This window comes from Trachurus japonicus, chromosome 10 (assembly GCF_045865225.1).
Source record: "Trachurus japonicus isolate A0001 chromosome 10, Traja_1.0".
NCBI classification, from domain to species: Eukaryota; Metazoa; Chordata; class Actinopteri; order Carangiformes; family Carangidae; genus Trachurus; species Trachurus japonicus.
In genome coordinates, this window is record NC_140916.1 from 16,965,151 (window position 1) to 16,986,851 (window position 21,701).

The 21,701-nt window shown below is 39.3% G+C and overlaps 3 protein-coding genes across 3 annotated transcripts; all 3 read right to left on the reverse strand.

The window, feature by feature from the left end:
* Positions 1 to 196: 196 nt before the first annotated feature.
* On the reverse strand, positions 197 to 8,004 carry top6bl (TOP6B like initiator of meiotic double strand breaks). The gene is made up of 14 exons (XM_085788719.1): positions 7,873 to 8,004; positions 7,553 to 7,679; positions 6,609 to 6,662; positions 6,416 to 6,537; positions 6,221 to 6,304; positions 6,063 to 6,118; positions 5,569 to 5,640; positions 5,238 to 5,433; positions 4,298 to 4,421; positions 1,597 to 1,743; positions 1,345 to 1,466; positions 886 to 996; positions 582 to 680; positions 197 to 474 (listed from the first exon to the last, which is right to left on the reverse strand). Exons 1-14 carry the CDS (start codon positions 7,891 to 7,893, stop codon positions 427 to 429), a joined length of 1,383 nt encoding a protein of 460 aa, XP_085644845.1. The 5' UTR covers positions 7,894 to 8,004; the 3' UTR covers positions 197 to 426.
* A 1,553-nt stretch (positions 8,005 to 9,557) lies between these two features.
* On the reverse strand, positions 9,558 to 12,927 carry tstd1 (thiosulfate sulfurtransferase like domain containing 1). Its single transcript, XM_085788720.1, has 4 exons — positions 12,856 to 12,927; positions 10,940 to 11,068; positions 10,061 to 10,223; positions 9,558 to 9,944 (listed from the first exon to the last, which is right to left on the reverse strand). The coding sequence occupies exons 1-4, from the start codon at positions 12,917 to 12,919 to the stop codon at positions 9,890 to 9,892; spliced, it is 411 nt and encodes a 136-aa protein (XP_085644846.1). The 5' UTR covers positions 12,920 to 12,927; the 3' UTR covers positions 9,558 to 9,889.
* Positions 12,928 to 13,553: 626 nt separating this feature from the next.
* LOC146979692 (LRRN4 C-terminal-like protein) lies at positions 13,554 to 15,926 on the reverse strand. The gene is made up of 2 exons (XM_085789679.1): positions 15,692 to 15,926; positions 13,554 to 14,733 (listed from the first exon to the last, which is right to left on the reverse strand). The coding sequence occupies exon 2, from the start codon at positions 14,729 to 14,731 to the stop codon at positions 13,964 to 13,966; it is 768 nt and encodes a 255-aa protein (XP_085645805.1). The 5' UTR covers positions 14,732 to 14,733; positions 15,692 to 15,926; the 3' UTR covers positions 13,554 to 13,963.
* Positions 15,927 to 21,701: the final 5,775 nt, after the last annotated feature.

Sequence of the window (21,701 nt, forward strand, 5' to 3'; positions counted from 1 at the left end):
TCTCCCTCTCGGTTTCACTAATCTGGTTTTCCCTGTTCAACAAGCATGATGAAGATTTGGTATTGTATTTAACGCAGCATTACATGCCAGTCAGAGTGTACACACCCACGCCCATGTTATTGTACCATTCTGTTTATTTAAGGGTGCATTGAAGATTAAGCACTAACAAAAGATTATTTCAGATCAGAAATTTACATTATAGTGAACAAACAAGCTCTTCTGAAACATTTTCTGTCTTACAACTGTTAAAAAAAACACAGAATCTATAAAAACGACAGTGCGTGTGCTTTAAATTAAAGGTTAAGTAAATAACTGTCTTAGCCATTAGCAGCACATTTACAACATGCACCCCTGCCACACACTCCCAGTGTTAACTTCATTAACAGGTTTCAACTGGTGCAAAACTCATGGTAGAAAAACGCAGACTCAGATTTCGGTTCTGGTGGCCTCATCATGCTCAGGATGTCCTTTCGTCTGTGGATGCAATGACGTGATGTTAAATTACGGTTCAAAATCAGTTATGAAGTGTTGCTATAGTAACTGGTTGGTGATGGTGGAACCGACATCAACCGTCAACTCACCTGAACTGAGTGGCACTTGCCCCTGGGAGTGAATTTCCATGATGTCACCCTCCTCAGGGATTCACAGAGCGAGGCTGACAGTTCACGAGTGTCATGCACCTGATAAACACATGCATTATGTAACAATACCTGATATTTGTCACAAGAGCAACAGGGAAACTTGTTAACCTTTGTATGTAACGAGTGTATTTGCAGTGTAGCTGCTAATAACTTTGCTTTGTGTCTTCTTCCTGAACAAGATTTGAAAGTGTAAATTATATAATGCAATATCTGCATGACATTTTTCTTTTTCTTTTTTTCAAACCTTCATGCTGTTCAGACAGGCCTGTCTGAAGGCCATGTTGCTGCTGCAGCTCACGATACTGATGGATGAACTGAGAATCACATCAGCGGCTGAACTCATCTTCTCCTGGTCCTTTCATGTCACACAGAAAACCCAAACACTCACTCACACTTTCTTCAGTAAATCATTGATTTCATTATTCATTTGATTAATAAAATGTGAAAATAACCAAAACAATCTCACAGAACCCACAGTGACATCATATTATTGTTTGTTTAGACTAACCACCAGTACAAAACCAAATATATTTAATTTATAATAAATAACAAGGGGATGTTGTCAGTAAATGCTAAGCATTTTCTTTTGATTAACAACTTCATCAATGAATTGACCATTTTGTATTATACTATTATTATTATTATGTACTATTATATGAAGATTTAGAGGCCAGTCAGTTTTTCATTTGTTTTTCAGACTTGCCTTTTTTCTGCTATTTTGGTCTTTTAGTGTTTTCTTCAGCTCAGTCTGTAGGGCTGCTGAGACTGCCTGTCTGTTGTTGCTCAGAATATCCTCCAGGTGGAGCTCTATCAGCGCCTCTGTGGCTGTAGGACGGTCACAGATACTCCTTTTACCACTCCAGCCTAAACAGAACCTTATTCTTGTGCTCAGATGTAGTAGGAAAAAATGAGGACAGGCTATCTGCAACCAATTATTCTACATGATGTCTCTTACCCATGAGATCAGAGACCTGGGAGACGAAGGGGTCACTGTGCTGCAGGAAGAGGAAAAGCAGGAGAGTCTGCTTCATTGTGGGAAGACTTGACTCTTCCTCTGAGTTTTCCTCCACTTTATACACAGTGCCACCGCTGAGGGCAAGATCTGCAGGAGGAAATGGAAAAACAACACAGTTATTAGTGATGAGGCAGTATAAAATATTGCAAGTCAACACTGGTTGGTAAAATTAGAGCAAATGGAAGACACACCTTTGGTTTGGGGTTTTGTGAGGCAGGTTATGTCGTAACATTTTACACTTCTAGTTTTGATTTCCATACTGAATTAAACAAAACTTCACCAACATACATGTTCATGGTAGAATATCCTCTTTCACAGCCTCAGATTTTGGCTGACTAAACTACTCCTTCCTTCATTTTATCATGTGTTGTGAATGAATACGCTTGATTACTGTAGATGTGTGGTTTTGCTTGTGGTTCTGATTCACTGTGTAATCTGTGAGAGAAGAAATAACATTATGCAACAGCAGTTTCTGAGAAAAGAGACACTTTTTAGGTTTACCATATGACCAACACGTAATAATGCACTACATCTCATCCTATTGTTTGTGTCATGCATCATTTGGCGATGAGTAAACACTGATTCCAGATTCAAGTGCCTCTGTACAGTAAATCAGTTTAAGAGTCAGTGACAAATAAGGATTGGAAAGATGAGCAATTCAGAAATATCTTTAAAAATTGTTTTACTGGCATGCATCAGATTTGTTTGAATGTGCATTTCGTAATTATGTTGGTTTTATGTCATTTGAATTTTGAACCTTTTTTTAACAAAACTAAGATGAATGCCCCTGAAAATGTCAAATGGTATAACCACAAAATAATTATAAATATTAGATATTTATCTACCTACAGTGGATTTAAGCGTGCTTATAAAAATATACTTTCTTCTGAAAGTGTTAGCCTAAATTTTATTTCTTTTTTTGCTGTATTACTATATTTAAATGTTAATGCATTTCGGCAATACTGAGCAGGACCTATTCTAAAAACACTGTCTTTTCTCTAAATATTGTGACAAATTATGTAAAATTTGTCAAGAAACATAGTGTTGCATTGCAAAAATGAATTGTATTACATTTGAGTCCAGATTTATTTTCCTGTATGTAGTCTGATTTTTATGGAAAAAATACTGGTTACACCACTTGACACTGGGTTGCATCATGTCATTGTAACCTCTCATGACTTAGAGTAGCCTGACTCTCAGATTTACCCCAGTCTTGAATTACCTGGACTGACGGCCTGAAGAAAATCTTGTGTTTCTCTAGGGCTAAAATGAAACCTGTGATAAGGCTTCAGATCTGACTGTTATCTGGAAACACACTATTGATTACAACTCACATTTAATATATGCAAACAATTTGTATCAGCAAATAACATTTTACATTTTTAGCCTTCGTGGTGGCCTTGGCTACTGTGGATGGAAATACCTCCACTACTATTCTATAGATTCCCCGGACATTTTCTACATTCATACTCTCCCCAGAGGATGACTTGCTCCATACCCATGTTTGTCCTAGTGACCCTATCATCCCTATCAAAGTTCACATTTGTGATTCCCCAGAGGATGAGTCCTAATTCCTTTGGTCATCCTTTTCTCCTCTTGTGCCATGTTTTTTTTGTTTTTGATGACATGCCTGAACAACTATTGGATGGATTGTGACAATATTTGCATTTGGTTAACTGATTAACTAAAGCAACTATTACCACTGAGTCAATATTTCATTTTTTGCAGTACTTTGTACAATTAGCTTTTAGCTCAATATTTTATAACAACAAAGGCATCATTCTACTACCTCACTCTCACTTGAAACCAAACCCATTTAGTTTAGGCCTGGGATAGATTAGGTTCAACACTAAATAGGACAGATTTAACCACTCATGTCTTGTATAAAACTAGATGGGAACCAGAGCCTCCTTTGTAAAAGCCAAACATATGGTAAACTTCTCCACCCCAAATTCCCCTCTAAAACATTCGAAGACATTTTTGCAACATGCATGCATGCTACTGTACGGTGCTTCTTGCATCCAAATCAAGACCACTAATGTGAATTATCCACATATGTACATAATTCACAGGAAACAGGTTTATAAAGCACAAGGACAATCACACAGCTGGGAAACCTTGCAGTCCGTTCTCTTCAAGCGCTGTCACTTTAAGAGTTTTGTTATTGTGGTTCAGCCTGTGTTCTTTTTTCCTACTTCCATTGTTTGGTCTTGTTTTATTCCTCTGATTCAAATTATTGGCTTTTTGTGATTCATTAAAGGTTTTACAGGCAGCCCCAGGCTGTGGTTGTGTGCATAGTCTCTCACAAATAAACACAGGTGGTTTCAATTACTCTCAGGCCTCATCTCAAATCTCACAGTCAAGAATTAACTCATCCAAATATCAAGTGCTAAATTAGCCTGTGAATATTCTCATTTGTCCTGGTCATAGTTATCTCAAGGAATTTTAAATCAAATGCAACTGGACAAATAACCAAGTCCAGTTGCATTCGATTTAAATTTCCTTGAGATAAGTGCTAAATTACCCTTTAAAAAGCAGGATTAACTGTCCCGGACTTTGGACCTACACAAGGTTAAATTTATTCCCTGTCCAATAAAACTGGCCTTTATTGGTGTGTGTTTTATCTGTGGCCGTCGTCTACCTTTGAAGGAGGAGCAGCGGAGGCCACGCAGGGTCAACTCCTGACAGTCCAGATGAGCGGGGATGTTCTGGAGGAAGGTGGAGGGGCCTGGAACAGGAACATTACTGGGGCTGTAAACCAACACCTGGAGGCATGAGAAGTCAAGGAAGACTAATCTAGATCAGATGCCTGGACCACCTCCACGCAGTCAACACAAAGCAACAGTGGCCGCTAACCAAACCTCATGACCAAACTGATGGCTCCAATACTTTTGGCGAGTAAATCAAGATTTTTTTGCCTTGACAACGCCTCATCACCACCACAGCCCAGAAAGATGTTCACATTACTGCTATGTGCCAATCTGCCTGTTGATACACATATAAAGCTGCCAGTACACTTTACTTCTTTCATGGGTTCTGTGGCACTTTCTGTGTTGAAAACCAGGTGAAACCATGATTATTTGAAAATGTGCACAGTTGTGCCCTCACTTTAACAGTACTGTATCTCCACAATCTCTGTCTGGCTTCTAATTATGTCATTGTTTTTCAAAGTCCAAAACAGCTACAAAACACTTGACATCTGACTAACCACTATTGTATGCATAACTCGGCCCTCCTTACCCTCAACCACTAAAGAGACAAGACTCCAAAATACTTGAACTTCTTCACATAGTGAAATGATTCAGTCCAAATCCGAAGGGAGCAAGCCTCTTTTCTATCCGGCAGTGTAGTAAGGCCCTGGATTTGGAGGTGCTGGCCCTCATCTCTGTTTGCACACTCAGCTGCAAACCGTCCCAGTGCGGACTGGAGGTCAAGCTCCTGAGGGACAATCTGAGCCACGCCATCTGCTACAAGCAGAGACGCAGCCCAGAGGCCACCGTACTGAGCAATGTTTACAAGTCTGACTAGAGATGCTGTTCAGGACCGTCACCACTAGAACGAAGACGATCAGAAAAGGATACTTGTATGTGGGTGAGCTGGGTTGCCAGATTGGGGTACTGCAGCACACAGGGCCGAAGAAGTGTGACAGGCTGAATGCTGAGCTCACCGAACAGGCCTCGAGTCATGGTGTGTGGTGGGATACTTAGTGGCAATCTGTCTCCAAGGACAGGATGTCCTCCTAGACACCAGCATCCTGTCTTTACACACTCTGGAGGCCTGCGAGAGAGAGAATCAATTTTTGCAGATTAAAAGCATGCACACAGTGTTGATAGCATTGATATACAAGGGTAAAACATCTGTAATTTCTCTCCTAAAAGGAAGGCAACACAAACAACAGTTTTAATTACTGACTGTGTATTACAAGTGACATCCAAGATCAATGATGGGTGGTCTGGTTGTGCAACTGTACTTTTGATTTTCACTCTGCAAGAACAGGAAAACAATGTTAGTACTTAATGAAAACAGAGACTGACATTCTCACTAATCATTTGAATTTATTAACTTTCTCTTTGATCTTTGTGGCTTTTATGATGTTAGTTAGTTAGTTTTATTTGTCCACGATGTGGAGATTTGTTTTTGGTCTCATAAAAAACAACATACTGTAACTCTTAAAACTAGACATGTTGCCTAGTGCTATTAAAATCTAACTCCACTCCAAGTCTGTGTATGACACAAATCTTGTCTTTGATATTCTTATATTACTTTATAAAACTGAGTAATGCACAGTGATAGCGCAGGTCACATTATAATATACATTTCATACAAACAGTTTTAATGTAAGATGCTTTATTATGGGATCTTTTAATATTAATAATTAAAATTCAATAAAATTGTTGCAGTCACACCTGAATTCTTGTTGAAGGGTCTTCTGGTTGTATTTGAATTTGAGGTGGGTTTTAATCTGTTAAAAAACAAATTTTAAAAAGTCATATTTCTGCAATACAATGAATAAAAGTCATATTTTTGCACACAGATGTGGATAGATAAACAGATCCTTTGATACCTTTGCATTAGCCAAACTGAATAGACGTAGGAATGCTTCTATATGAGCTTGCCACTCTGGATTAAGGAGTCTTGCATCTTTCATCTGTACAGTGTGAAAAAATAACATGTCACTCAAGGCCTCACTTGGATCATTAACAACATTTGAAAGGAAATTAAATATGTAATGTTTGTCAAGCATGACCTTTGTTTGTACCTGAAAGGACAGGAGTAATCTGAGGGGACCGTAGACATCGGTGAAGGCACACAGCTCCTCAGGGTCAGGCTCCGGACACGGCCACACACAGGGAAAAAAGCTCTCATTCAAATCTGTGAGGACTAATGTGGCAAAAGAAAAGTGGTTATGTTTTGATACAGAAGCTGATGTGAGCATATGTGTCCATACGTACCAGGTTGGAGTGCATCTATTTCAATTCCTGCACACCAGGGACCAGCACCTGCAACTGCACAACAAAGGTGGAGTGTTTGGTAACAACTATTCTTGTCTTTGTGTTGTACCTGGTCCTATAACAGCTTTACAATGGGGACATGTCTGTCTAAATTCTCATTCGTCAAGGACAAAGGCATCTCTAGGCAATTGAATCAAGTCGACTGGGCCTAGTATTTTGTTTTTAGTTCTCAGTTCAAGTTTTTAGCTAATCTTCGACTCTTTTTCTGTAGTGCAGTCTCAAACCAATGCAAATTAATTTAGACTAGATAAAATGCACAATAAAATAATCAAGAATCAAGAATTAAACATATGTGTATGTGCACAACTGCTTTCAGCTCATCTGGTAGAATTTTTTATGAAAACTCATATTCATTTACAGCTAGTTCCTACATAATTACCTGTGCATGCCATTGATTTAACCATAGCTTACTTCCAGCTCCATACGGCCAACGGAGACCCCTCATTAAAATTCAGCCCAGACAAATGTCTGGCCCCTTACAAAGGCTGAAACTTCCCCCTTTAAGGTTGAATTATTCTTTACTACTATTTTTGTATATCCAAGACTAACGTAGTTGTAAATGTAAATGAATATGACTTTATAATATCTTTTAATAATCTGTGATGTGTGTATGAATCCAGGCCTGCACACGTGACAGTCGGCCGTGCTAATGTAACGTCAAGACAAAAACTACAACAATACTTTTATAAAAACAATAAACGTTTCAGTGTTTGAGGTTTCCCCCCCTATATATTTATAATAATACTAATCAAACCCTTTAGTAACATTTCTACGTTAGCTCCGGGTCGACCTCCACCTGCCCCTCTGACCCCGTGGAGCCGCCCTCACTGTGGGGTTACCCGCCCTCCTGGTGGGGTTACCCGGGGTGGGGGGCTGAGTCTCACCGGTGCAGTACACACTCCGGACCGAGGCTGTGGTGTCGGTCCACAGGAGGACCAGCAGCCCTCCTGTCCTCTGAAACCCACGCTGCTGCTGTCTCTGCTTCCCCATCAGCATGACCAGCCTCAAAACCTGCGGAGGTAGTAAAATGACAGCACTACGTTAACAGACACGGACATGTTAGCTCAGGAGGCTAACGCTGCGAGTTGCTGTGCTAGTTAGCTTCTTCAAACCGGACATGGCCGCTTGCTCAACACTTCACAAACATTTACAAACTGTGCTGGGCTTGTAAACAACATCGTTGGTGGCTAATTTAAAACATTACCTGCTGAATGTCTCTGAGCATTTTTGTGTCCTGACTCAACAACACTGGATGATGATGATGATGATGAGTTACAGATTGTGTTGTTTCCCTCCACTAGAGTTACCGACACCTGAAATCCCTCTGCATCGATTATCACAGTGAGTAAAGTCACTCACTACACCAGTCCTGTGAAGCACTTTAAAATACTGTAAATGTAAATAAAAACCTAAATGAAATTCCAATAGCACATTATATATAGCCTAAATACTCAATTACAAATAATCTGTATGTAGAGTGTGAGTATGTCGCTGTAATCTGCATTTAGGCCTAATTAAATGTGTAAAACAACTGTAGATGTATAAAATGGGGTTTGTGAATATCAATACAGTGAAAAGCAATGATTCATAATCAAAGTAAAAAAGTTGTATTTTACTGTTATAATTGAGTTTGAGCTAGTGTTTTTTCCCCCATTGATTAAGTAGGCCTATTGTTTTATTTTAGGCTAGTTCCAAAGTGAGTGACTGAAGAGTGCTCTTCGTGTTACCTTTAGTCCTTTCTTTCTATATATATATATATATATATATTTTTTTTTTTTTAATTATTAAAATTTTTTGTTTATATTCACAAATGACCAATATACAATAATCGCCAATTAATTTACTCTTTATCATTTCAGCTCTTTTTTCCTTCAGTTTATTGCATTTTATGAGCTCTAAATGTTTGTAGCCAAAAGCTGCCAGGTGAATAACAATAATATAGGCAGTGTGACAAGAATTTGCAGCACACTTTATGAAATAGCTAATCTATTAATTAGGAGGAAATTACCCTGACTTGATTATTGTAATAAGGTAGGATTTTGTAATTATTTAAGATACAAGTCCACAGTAAAAACATTCAGTAAATGTTTCTGAGCTTAAAAAAGGCTTTATTTATTAATTCAGCTGGTTAGTTGTAGCGAATTTTATCGTAATGTTTATTTGTTTATTTTATTCGACTCTTCCTGGGGTCCACACCCCAGTAATAACAACAAAAGTAATTAGAGATATAATAACTACAGGGTAAAATCTTATGGTCTAATATTATTGTTTTGGGACACACTGCTGGATATTAAGCTTGGCGGAGAAAACCCCAGTGTTTGACCACACGTTACCTTTTTGTCCATTAAAATAAATAGTAAGATGATATGCTAAATTCTTGCGCACTATTAAGTCTTATCAAGTCTGTTGGGACAAAAATCCTGGACTATGAAAGAATAAAAAAACAAACTATTCCCTGTTCCATATTGGTTATAACTGAAGCACCATTTTTCTGAAGCTTTGATGTTAGTCCTTTATTTGATGCTATTGCTGTGTACGTCTTTTTGCCAAGGAAGAAGTGTTTTTTCTAGTTTTGCACTAATAAATGGATCCACTCAAATAGATTTAAATAACGTATTGTTTTATTTGAATTCATTTGTACATTGTGCGCTCTGTTAAAACAAAACAGTATCAAAAGATAACAAATACAAGAGCAAAATGTTTCTCAAGTTTGTCTATCAAGCTTTCACAATCAATACTTAGATGTACAGATTGGTGAGAAAATAAAGGAAAAACATGGAGAAATGAATGAGTGCAATCATGATGAACACCAATGCCTCCATATGGGGAACAAGGACTCATTGGGTTTGAAAATGTGTTGTGGTATTTTTATGTGTCCCAAGTCGACACAGTTGGTTTGAAAGCCTTAATGCTTCAATGAGGCCAAGTCAACCCATCGCTAATGGCCCTCATAGTCAGTCTCCATGTTACAACTCAACAAATAATCTATGGGAAACCACCATCAAAAAATCACATTGGAGAATAATATTCTCCCAAGACATTATCTTTTGGTCAAATGTTGCGTGAACTTTAGAGACTTGGAAAACACATGACAGGGAAGCAATGAAGCATTTAAAGGAGGTTCAAGGTGGAGCAACACCTCACCACGACACTGCATGTGGATTATTCCATTAACTTGTCACCCATCTGTACATTTACATGAGACTTTCCTTCAGCACTAATCACTTCCCCTCTTTCTCGGACCACTCCTTGTATCCACCAACATAATTGCGTGCACTGAAACACAAGAGAGACATAACATAGTTACTTATTACATCAGAGTTAGGGCTATAAATGTGATAGATAAAAGCAAGATGGTCTGTGAATCTGTGTGTATTATAAATAGTATTTACTTCATGAATCCCAGCTCATGGGCCTTGCTTGTGGCCACTCCCCCTCGCCTGCCCATCTGGCAGTGAAACACCAGCTCTGGAGCATCCAGCGCTGGCTTGGTTACTCCATACGTGGCCTTGAATTCTTCTGGCTCCTTTGCAAACGCAGCTTCTACTGTGTCAACTGAATGATACAAAGGGAGGAAGCAAAGAAGCATTTTTGAGATTGAGCAGATGATGGACATACAACAGACAGCAACTGAGAAATGGGATTAGAAGAACCAGACAGTGCTTTCACTCAAGTAAATGCTTTTTCAAGGCTACACAACAACACCTTCAAAAGAACTTTGGTCTGAGTGTATCCTAATAGTACGGAAGTGTATTGCATTCACTTGAGTAATTTATTTTTTGGTTTGTTTTTCAGGGTAATTATTTCTGTTTTTCTGACTATTTTTTTCTGACTTAACGAGATTTCAAAATCCCGTGAGAAGCTCCCACCTGCAAGTAACGTTTAACCGCTGCAGTCAAGCCTCCACTTCATCACAGATCTATTAAGTCAGAAAAAAATTACCCCGAACAACAGAAAATAATTAGTCAGAAAAACAGGGGAAAAAATTAGTCGGAAAAAAATATTCAAAAAAACAAACCAAGGAATAAATTACTCAGAAACACAGAAATAATTACCTCGAAAAACAGACCAAAAAAATAAATTACTCAGAAAAAACTGTTTTGTTTTTTTTTTAATTCAAGTGAATGCAATATGCTTCCGTACCTAATAGGAAAAAAATGAGGGGAAAAGGGAAAATCAGTGCTCAGAATGAGACAGTGGTTAACACAGTGTGAATTTCAGCCGTTCTATTTCACTTAATGGAGATTTTGTGAAATTAAAAAGACGCTCACCTGGGATGTGAATGGATCCAGGAATCTGTCCTTTATCCACTTCCTCTTTACTGCGAACATCAACCAGGAGGAGATTCTGGCTTTTTCCCAGAAGTGCTTTCAGTTCCCCAAGGGAGATTTCCTTCGTAGCTGGTGATGACAGAGGACACAGCACATTGAAGGCTAGGGAAGTCTGAGGTGTCATGTTGAAAACTTCCATGAGATTGCTTGGTGAGATAGTTACAAAATGACACACTGTTGACACGAACTCAACACACAGTATAAATCGTAGTAATGCCACTTGACTTTAGCAATGATTGTTGTTTATTCATTTACTAAACAAGCGTTAATAACCACTTAGTGGGAACTCGACACAAGTTTTTTTCTCCAAAATGATACAAAGTTGTGCAGTCTTACACAGTTGGAAACACACACCATGTTCAATTGAATTCTTATTTGGCCACAAAGGACTACTATGTTAATATTGTAAGGAAAAGTCAGATTTTTTATTATCATTATTATTACTACTGAGTCTGTTTTTAGTGGCAAAGCAATAATAAAGAACATAATGGGTTATACAGATGGTGATAAAGTGTACAGCTGTACAATAAATAACTAATTCATTCAACTCCTGCAGTGACGGATATAAAAACATTTACTCGTCTCTGACTGTTAATGGGGTGTCACTTTTTTTCCCATGTAAATTTGTTTAATTGTGGCATGTGTAAAGGTTTGGCCACCTGATGTAGTAGTTCCCTATTTGACAGATAACAGCTTACTTTTGTAGCAGCTGAAATTCTTAATATTCTTGATATTTCTTGAATTTTCACTGACTCTTCAGCTGATCACTTCACACTCTCAGATGTTTTTACACTGTTTTTCACACACAGCATGTTTGCAATCTACCCACGGATTTTCAGTGAGGTTCAGGTCAGAAGACTGTGAGGGCAAGTAGTTCACACTGGACTTTTCACATCTGCTTTGGATCATTGTCCTGTTGTTGAAATCAGCCTCTTTGCAATTTCAGTTTCTTGACGGACTGCAGGACATTTGCAAGCCGAATTTAGTGGAATGATCCAGTCCTCCCTCAGTCTGTGCAATGTTTTCTGAGGCACCAGCCGTCACACAACTCTAGGGAATAGTTTTTCCAACCCAGTTCACAGTTGTCAAGGGGACGGATACCAAGCACTACCTTGGGGATTTGATCAAACATTTGATGCAAATAGAGATCTGGGACCAGGACAAGAGGGTGATGATGATGATAATAATAATACATATAATAAAAACCATGACATCCTCTCCATCTTCGGGGCTGCATTCCTTTCCTGAAGATTGCTCCCTCATGTTGGCACTTGTACTGTTTCTTATCAGTGTACCAGTGCCTGTGTGTGTGTGTGGGTAAAAGAATTAGGAGTAAGGTACATTGAGCCCATTGCCTTTGATAAAGCAGGTTACGGTATGCACACTTATCAGGTTTATCACTTTAGTGTAGGAGTCAGCTACTGGAAGTGGTTGTCTGTTGCTTAGGAAACCTGGCTGCATTTTCTGAGGGCACTTGTGCTTCCCGGATTGACCTTATCGAAAACTTTTTTAGTGTCTGCTGAGTCATTCCGAGTCTGTCATATTTATAACTGGCGAGGAAAACCTCAATATCTTACCAGAATTAATGGTTTTCTTGCTTTCTTTCTCAATATGTATCAAATTGGTGAGATAGTTACAGAAGCAATCACAATCGTTGACACAAATAGTAGCAATGCCACTTTAGCAAGGATTGTTGTTTATTCATTAACTCAACTGAAGTGCTGAATCACCACTTAACGCAACACAGGTTTCTTTTCCAAAATGAAGGATTTATAAAGTTGTTCAGGAGATTCAAATAGAGTACAGTTGGTTAAATCATTTTTATCTAAGCCAGACAGGTTGGAAAAGGGACTCACCTGTGCTCGCCATCCTACTGTACGTTTGAAGAGACGAGAGCATGAACAGAACCGTCTTCCTCATATTGTACGGAGGCACGTTATTGGCTTAGATGTGGGGGGAAGGCGGGGCTTAGCTTGACTGACTTTAGACACTAGCCAATTAGATAACCTTCTTGCGGTGTCGTTTCAAGACTTTCAAAATAAAAGTCTTTAAAAGTAGTTGTGGGTAGTCTCGCTCGCCAGACCCCCCTCCAGAGAAGGTATTGTAGAGGTGGATGCTTCACTTAAATAACAATAACTATATTGCAATGAAAAAAAATGCATATAAAAGTGTACACGAGTAAAAAGTAGAACTTTCATTGGCACATTACTGTAATAACTGGCACTAAAAGTTAAGTGAGGATGCCTCCAAAGATGCCATTAGCCTAATTGTTTTGAAAATAGGCTATACTATAATCACTTGAATTAAACAGAGGTGAAGTAAACAATTAGGGTTACCTTTTTGTGTTTACCTTTACTTGAGCAGTTTTTCAAAGTATTTTGCAGCTTGTCTGTTTCAGAGATTCACAGCCCAGACTTCTCATTAAACTGATCTGCCGGTTTGCCATCATCCTTTTTCTTTAATTTGTCTCCCATTTCTATGTTAAAAACAATCTAGGCCTATGCAAAACCTTTTGAGCGAAAGCGAAAATGAAAAATAAATAAATAAAAATCACCCATGGGACATTTTTTTATTAAAATAATTGTTAGTTTATTACAAAAGTTTAAATCAGTAACTACATCCTAAAAACAATATTTACAATTGAATTCACTACAATTAAACCTACAGAGGACAATTTGCCAGCAAATAAACCTGTAGTATTAATCAAAAAAAAAAAAAAAAGAGAGAAAACAACACAATGAACTAGCCTATTGTTTGTATTTTTCCCAAAACATTACACCCTCTCCCAATCTGGTCACATATCCACTCCTGAAACAGGAATGTAAACAACTTTGTCATTCTATAATGAATCACAAGACCACCCCAGAACTGTTTGGCTTTTGTTCGTGATCACCCCACTGTGCCAACCCCTCTATCTCAGGGGGCCTGTAACAGGGTTGGTTTGTCCATGCTGCACTGTCTGGATTACAGAGTTCCCTCCGTGCTGTAAGAAGGGTTCCCGAGTCCATCAGCAGAGTCTTCCTTTCCTTTTCGACATACTTTATATTTCCACAGTAACACAGCTGCTATGATGATAAGTAGCAGGAGGGCAACTCCTCCACCTATGACCCAGGCAAGCAGATTTTCAGGAGATTTAGGTGCGTCGTACCGCTTACAGGCGGGGGTGCTGCGTCCTGCTTTGTTTACCGCTTCCACACACACCCTGGTCCCAACTTCCAAAGATCCCACCAAACCTCGCCGCTGAGCATCTCCAAAGTCAAAGAATATATCTTCATCCTCCAACATTACTCTGTATCCAGAAACAACAGAGGATGGTGCACACCACTGCACCTCTACCTTCCCTTTGTTATCCCCCTCAGTGATTGGCAGCAGTGCTTGGATGTCTGGTGGACGAGGAGGCAGATCAGCCCCACTGATCCCTGGACAGAGGCACTTGGTCCGTGCTGAAATCTGCTCACAGGGCTCCTGATTCTCCAGGCAGGGGTTGATTTTGCAGATCTCACTGGGAACAATCACACGAGACAGCACTTCGGGAGTAGGGGAGATGCGGCCACCAAAGCTGTCATCTTCGCCATCATCATCATTTGAGCCCACGCCTTTAATGAATATGATTCGTGGAAGAGTGATGGTAGGAGAAGTAGAAGCAGCTTGAATGAAGTGGTGGTTGTTGAGAAGTGGTGAGGCAATTAGAAAAAGAAGAAGTGCAACCAGGTTCTTGCACAGTGAGGCCATCCCTACAGACAGAAAGAACAGATGAAAAAGACTTACTGCTACTGTACTACTACCTAAAAATAGTGGTGACAAATATGTCTATGTCTCAGTCATCCAGGTCATCTTATCCTTGAGGAGTTGTAGGAAAAAAGAAGAAGTCCAGTTGCTTTTTTACTACAACTCCACAAGAATTGGTGACGAAATGAGTGAAGGAATAACACAGAAATAAACAAATCACTAACACTGTTAACACAAAGTTCATCCATTCACTGAGAAGAAATAATGATAACAACAAAATGATTGTGTCTCACATGGAGCTGTAGCTGTTAAAAATCAGTCACAAAGGTTGAAACAAAAACCGAAATGAACTGCTGATAGCTGACATGATTAAGGACTTAGTCACTGCAGCAAAAGAGCAGTAATCCATGGCACATGAGGTAAATATTTCCTCCCTTTTATTCGGATATGTCAAAGAAGAGAAAAACAAAAAGGTTGTTGAAAGTGGAAATAGATGCAAGGTATTTTGCCAGATTTAAGTCACTAGGATGCTATTTCACCATACTTCATGGCTCAGAAACATCTCCATGTATAATCAAACATTTATAGTGTTTTGGTTTCCATCCTATAAACAGCTTTAGATAAATAAATGCTGAGTGGAAGAAAAGATACAACTATTGGGGTGACCCCATCAGCACTTTCATCATTTTCTCCTGGCAACGAGCCAGATGAGTTCTGTGGGAACCCAGAGCTCAATCAGAAATAAGATGGTTTCAGTTTACCCTCTGGTTGATTTTAAAATAACTCCAATCAGTTTTTTCCCCCTCATGCCCTAAAATGCTGATACGGATGACTGAATCTCTAAGGATAAACATGTCAGCGTTCCAGTGGTTTGTGTCTGGTCAACACACAAATCACAGCATGGATAAAGTGAATGAAAACTAAAGCAAAACAAAGAAAAGTGTTCGCAAAGTTTTACTGTACCTGACTGATGATGATGATGAATGGATATTTCAAGTCTTAAAGTGTTTGAAGTCTCTGTTGTTTCCAGTCAGTCTGCTCTGGCCGTGTGCTCACTCACTCTTCAGATTTCACCGTCTTAAGTTGCTCCCCTCAGACTCTCCTCCTCCTCCTCAACACCCCCTCCTTTTCTCCGCTCAGTGCCTCTCCCTCCCCTCTTCACTCTTTCATACTCTGTCTTTTTTCACTTCTCGCCTCCTTCTCGTCTCTCTCAACAGGGCTTCCAACCAGCCATCTTTACGCATATTAGTCTTTGTTAAGGAATTCTTGCGATAAAAATGTGTTGAAATGTGTGTGTGGTCATGCCTGCTTCTCTGCATATTAATTTTGGAGGCAGGCTTGTGCTTGTTGCAGTATGTGTTTGTGTAACTTGTAGGTGTAACTGTCTGTTTTTGATGACTTTTTAAGAGCTAAACGCGCCCACATGCTCTGCAGGTGTTCTTGTGGAATGAACAGGACATGAGGTCGCTTTTGTGTGTTTATGTGTCCCCTTTGAGAGCGGGGGGTGAAGAATGCATGCAGTTGTGTTTATCATAGGGCCCCTCCACCGCCTTGCAGCCACCATTGTGACAAGCTGGAGTACAACGATAAAAGCGTTCTCTTTTCTCGTCCTTTTATGGGGTGAAGCTGGCAAAGTGGGCGCGTTCTTTCTTATTCCAAGTGCCCGCATTGAAGAGATGAGAGGAAAAATACTGACTGGGGCCTCTTTTTCTCTTGAGTTACAAAACCCAAAGGATTACACAAACAAAATCTCAACCAAGTCCCAACAACTTCTGCTTTTTTTTTTCTCATAATAAATTCCTTTGGATCTGTTTATTGTTAAGCACATATGCAGGGACTTTGCTTCTTACCAAGTAAGAGGGTGCAACCCTAAAGCAAAATTAGGTTTTGAGAAGTTGCACTTCAACCTCATATAAATATAAATCAACCTCATACAAAGGCAAATGATGTACTGTGTTCACAGGGTAAGGGTTTAGTGGGAAGACACAATAAATTATTGAGATAAGAATAAACACTGAAGAGAGGAGTACAGATTTATCTGCTGTTTTATGTACTGTAGTTTTATGTAGGAAACTTACATCAACCAGGAGAAAATATAGAGTGCAGATTTAGGAAATTGTCCATTACATGCATAATTGTGGGAGATGTACAGACTAAGACAGAATATGACCAAAACCAAAATGACAGAAAGGGTCACACAAACACTGGTCTCACTCAACTTTAGTGGATAGCCGGGGGGAAGGCTCTGTAGTTTTTGATAACACATGCAAAATGTGTCTTGTCTGATGTGCAAACATGCAAAACACATTGAAAGAGAATAACAAACTATTTCGAGCAGCTCTTCAACTGAATTTTGCTCTTCGGTAAACACGTTTCACATCTGGATTCCATCTCATGAACTGTACTAAATGTACTAAATCTGTAACGTGTGTTTGCTTAAAGGGAGCATCTGGGATATAATTGTGAAGAAGAAACAAACCCTTTGCTTCATTGTTAAATTTGCAGTTCACTGCCTCAGAGGAAGAATCCGAAGTTCTCTGACATTTACCATGTGGAAATGCTCTGAAAAAGGTGGTGCCTGAGGTGAGAAACATCAGGTACAACCTTGGAGTTCTTTGCATGTGCTGGCATACGTATGATGTTATATTCAAATGATATTTTCTCTGGGCTATGACACATAGAGCTGGGTGGTTGCTTTGAGCAAGACATTGAGAAGATGTACCAATATGGAAAAGTACAATCATCCCTCCTGTGGCAGATTATGGTCTCTCACTGATCACATGAAGCTAAGGGGTGGGTGTGGTAGACCCTGTTGGCTGACATTCACTTGGTCGATGGTTTGATACCAAACTTTCCCCAAACCAATTTGTGTCAAGAAGGGCACCCAGTGTACAATCTCTGCCAAATCAAATATATGGCAACTACTCATGGGAGCACCCAAAAGATAACAACATAGGCTACTTGTACTTGCCCATTTCGGTCATCAGGGACCATAACATTTCTCAGGATGTTTTAAAAATTGTTCATTTTGGGATTATGTGTAGCTTTTGGTTGGTCCATCCACCACCTGGGACCTCTTTATTAAATTAAGTATCTCCACAACTATTTAATGGATAACCACAGAGTTTGGCACACACATTGATATTCCAGAGCATAACACATAGCTCCTGACTTTTCCTCTAGTTCCACAATGAAGTGACCATTACCTTGCAATTAACATTTTAAACTGGACAGTTGTTTTCGTAAACCAGTGCAGGAATAAGTGACCTAATTACATATTTTGATCTTGTGTTGTGTCTTGCCAATAGATCAGTAAGTGTTGAAGAGAGAACGTGAAACATATTGGCTATGTTATTTGATTAATGGTGAGTCAAAGTGGGAAGAGTGCCATGGATCTTCTGAACTCTGTTAATCTTGCTCTTGGTTCAATGGTTGTCTTTGTGGTGGAGAACCAGGCTGAAAGAGAACAGCATAATGTTGAAAGAATGACTGCATGATTATCTTTCCTTAGAGAAATGATTCCCGCGCCGCAGGAGGAATTACTTAACTACTGGATGAATTGATAAAAGATCTGACACAGACATTGATTCATGCAGTCGGGTCAAAACTTAAGTTTATTTAAAACATCTGTGGCAAAATACATGTAAAATGAATGACATCCCCCCCAGCCTGAGTTGTCCTGTGCATTAAGTTCTACTTAGATAGTGTCACCATGCTAACACAATGGGTACGTTTGAGAACATAGTGAACACATTATTAACATCAGCGGGTTAAGACTGTCACTGTGGGATGTTAGCATTCATCTAAATGCACTGTGTTTATACTCTATCAGAGCTGCTGGTATGACTAGACTTTATGTTTGGTTGGTAGTCAATACAAAGCCTGCCAATAGGCGACTGCAAGTCTGCGTGTATGGTTGTTAACAGTTAAACTGTATAGGAACCAAGGATATGTATTTAAACTAGTTATAATGCAATGCTCAGTAGAAAATTCAAAAAAGTGTAGTCAAGTATGTAAGTGGGTGACAGAGAGAAAGGGGCTTCTACTGAAGTCTACCCTCATCTCTTTAGTTTCAGATTGTTTTGACTGAATGAGACAACCATCTCCTCCACCTTGTCTGTCCCCCTGTCCAGGTCAGGACTGGATACGTTTCAACACCCTGTCTGGGACTATAGGTGGTACTGTACAGGTTCGTGACTTATCGCAGATTTAATGATTCATTCCTGAATAAGACAATCTGTCTCCTGTAACTCTGAGTACAACCTCATTCACAGTATCGTTCACGTTCACACATTCCAGTACAGTAGCAGTTCTTTGGTATTTCATTACACAGTCCCATGAGGCACTGTAACCTCAAACTGTCCAGTCGTATCACACTTTTGGATTTATGAAAGTAAGAAATGCCTCAATTCTGAACAATCTCACCTTGCTTTTGTGAATGAACAGAATTTAATATAAGTAGTCATACTGTATGGTTGTCTGCTGACGTGCTGTGTAGGCGGGATTACATCAGAGTACAAAAGAGCTCCTTTTTTGTTCAAATAAGGAAAGAGGACAAGGCAAACAGACAACTGTGTGAAATACTCAGCTTATCTCTAGCCTCCTTTTCAAATAAACTGTATTGTTCCTCCTCTCTGGTCCTTTGGCTCTAAGAATTCATGAATCCACGTCCAGACTTTTTGTGTAGTATGTGACAGGCTGTAAGATACTTCATACGACTTACATTCCCATTCTGTTATGTCATACATACTGTATATATATAGGTATGTATGCAGTCTTATAGGAACTCACTGACTAATGGGCAGCTGTACACTCTGGGTCATTCTAGGACAAATAGACTCATTGCTCACATGAAACTAAGCATGGTAAAGGGGGCAGGCACATATGGTAACTATGCAGATTATACCACTGATATAATTCACTGTTTTGTCCTCAGTTTCAAACATGCCCTGATATATTACATCATAGTGCTTGCATTGCCCTTTCCAATAGTTTACTTAAAAGTGGGCGACATTGCAAAGGAGGCTCGTCATATGGTATTATTTTCTGCTGCCATTGAAAGTCCCCCCGTATGCTGACGTTTTAAAAATATTGTACTCCTAAGGCCCCAGAGGAATAAAGGAAGCTGTGTGACTCATACTATACTCGAGATAATGACTATGCCGCCAGAGCAGATTCCCGCTCCCATCATCACAGCATGTTTGAGCATGTGGCTGGACAGGAATTAGACAACCTGACTGAATAACGCCACCACCATCTTTTGATTGTAGACCGTGGCACAGTTTCGCAACAGCAGTGTAAACTCTTACTGAAACTAAATAGCTACTTTTGTCTCTTAGCTCAATGAAATAAGAGTCATATAAGGCAGGAATTCCCCCTCCTCTGTTTTAACATTTAACTGCCATACTCACCCACGAATTCAGCCTCCATTTCTCAGACTCAGACATGTGTGGGCCCCTCTCAGATGCTTATTCCCTCTGCTACCCACACTTCTCTGAGGATTTAAAGTATTCCAATTTAAACAGGAAGCACAACCATTAGCTATATCCTACTTTGACCCCCCATTTCATTCAAAAGGAATCCTGGGGTAGTCTTGTAACCAGACTCTTAGAAGTTGTGTGAACAGCTATTTTTACCCCTAGCTAGAATGGGCCATACAGTCTTTTGCAGTCTGTGCCTCAAGGGGCTAATTGGAAACAGGCGTGTGATGGTGAAGAACTGAAATCCATAGATGGTAAAATTGTCAGGAAGCAGATGCTTAATTGGTGTGTCCTCCTAAAACATTGAAGAGAGTATTTCTTTTGACTGGGTCAAGTGGTGCTTCTATACAATAAACACAGACATCACATGGTGACATACCTCAGATGTTTTCTGATGAACAACAAAATGCGTCTCACGTCTCAAATAGATTACACAACACGTACAAGGAGTGAATGGAAAATCTGAATGCTGGGCACACCACGTAGCACTTAACGGTTGCTTGCCTTCTGGTCAGCATTTACAGTGTATACTCCATGATTCTGGTTGTTATTGTCAGTGAGCCACAACAAATTTAAATTACTTTATATGGAGCTGTGCATTAATGAGTTTGAATTGTTCTTCTTAGCTCAGTCACTTGCTGGCACAGCAACAACTGGTTTACCACCTGGGGCACCATTATAGGAGAATAAGGGCACTGTCTGGAGTTGTACACAAAGCAACAGAAATCGGATAGATTAAGGCCTGTTAAGCTAAATTAAATGCAGCAGAAGGGTAAGGCTTCCTGTCCAGATGTTTGGTCTTCCATGCTATGGTTTGAAGTGATTTTTAATCAATAGTTAAAAACTAGAATATGTATAATATAATCCTACTGTGAAATAAAGTGTTTAAAAAAAAAAAATCTATTCTTTGTTTTTTAGGTTGTCAGTAGTCAGTTGAATTTAATGTGAGTGCTGTGATCTCTGTGATGTTGTTCATAAACAAATTAAACCTTGAACATATTAGGGAGTGCATCTGTAGGATTAAATGTAACTATTGGGTAATCTCCAGCCTTGCTCATGTGCCTGCTATACTGAACAATGCCTTAAATAGGGTTGTAGCTCCTCTTAGTGGTAAATACTTGTCATTGTAGCCTTTTTTCAAGCACCTGATTTTGGAAAAACTCTTTATTATTAAAACAGTGGGCCTTGCCTCCTTCGGTTTATCTATTTGAATATAATGGACTTGGGTTAGGGTTAATTGGATGACTTGATTTGATTTCACCTTTGGATGACTCATGTCAGTGTTAGATTGAAATGTTGTGGTTAAAACATTTTTGTCTTGTTGTTTTAACCTTAACATGGCACACTTAGGTCGTACTTAGGGGAATGTCATGTAGTCTTTGCTCAAGCAGGTCGTTTTGTTGCTCACTCACTTGAAAACACTGCTCAAGTGTGAAATTCTTTCCTTTTAATTATCTCTGCCCTGACTCCTCTCCAACTCATATAAGGATGAA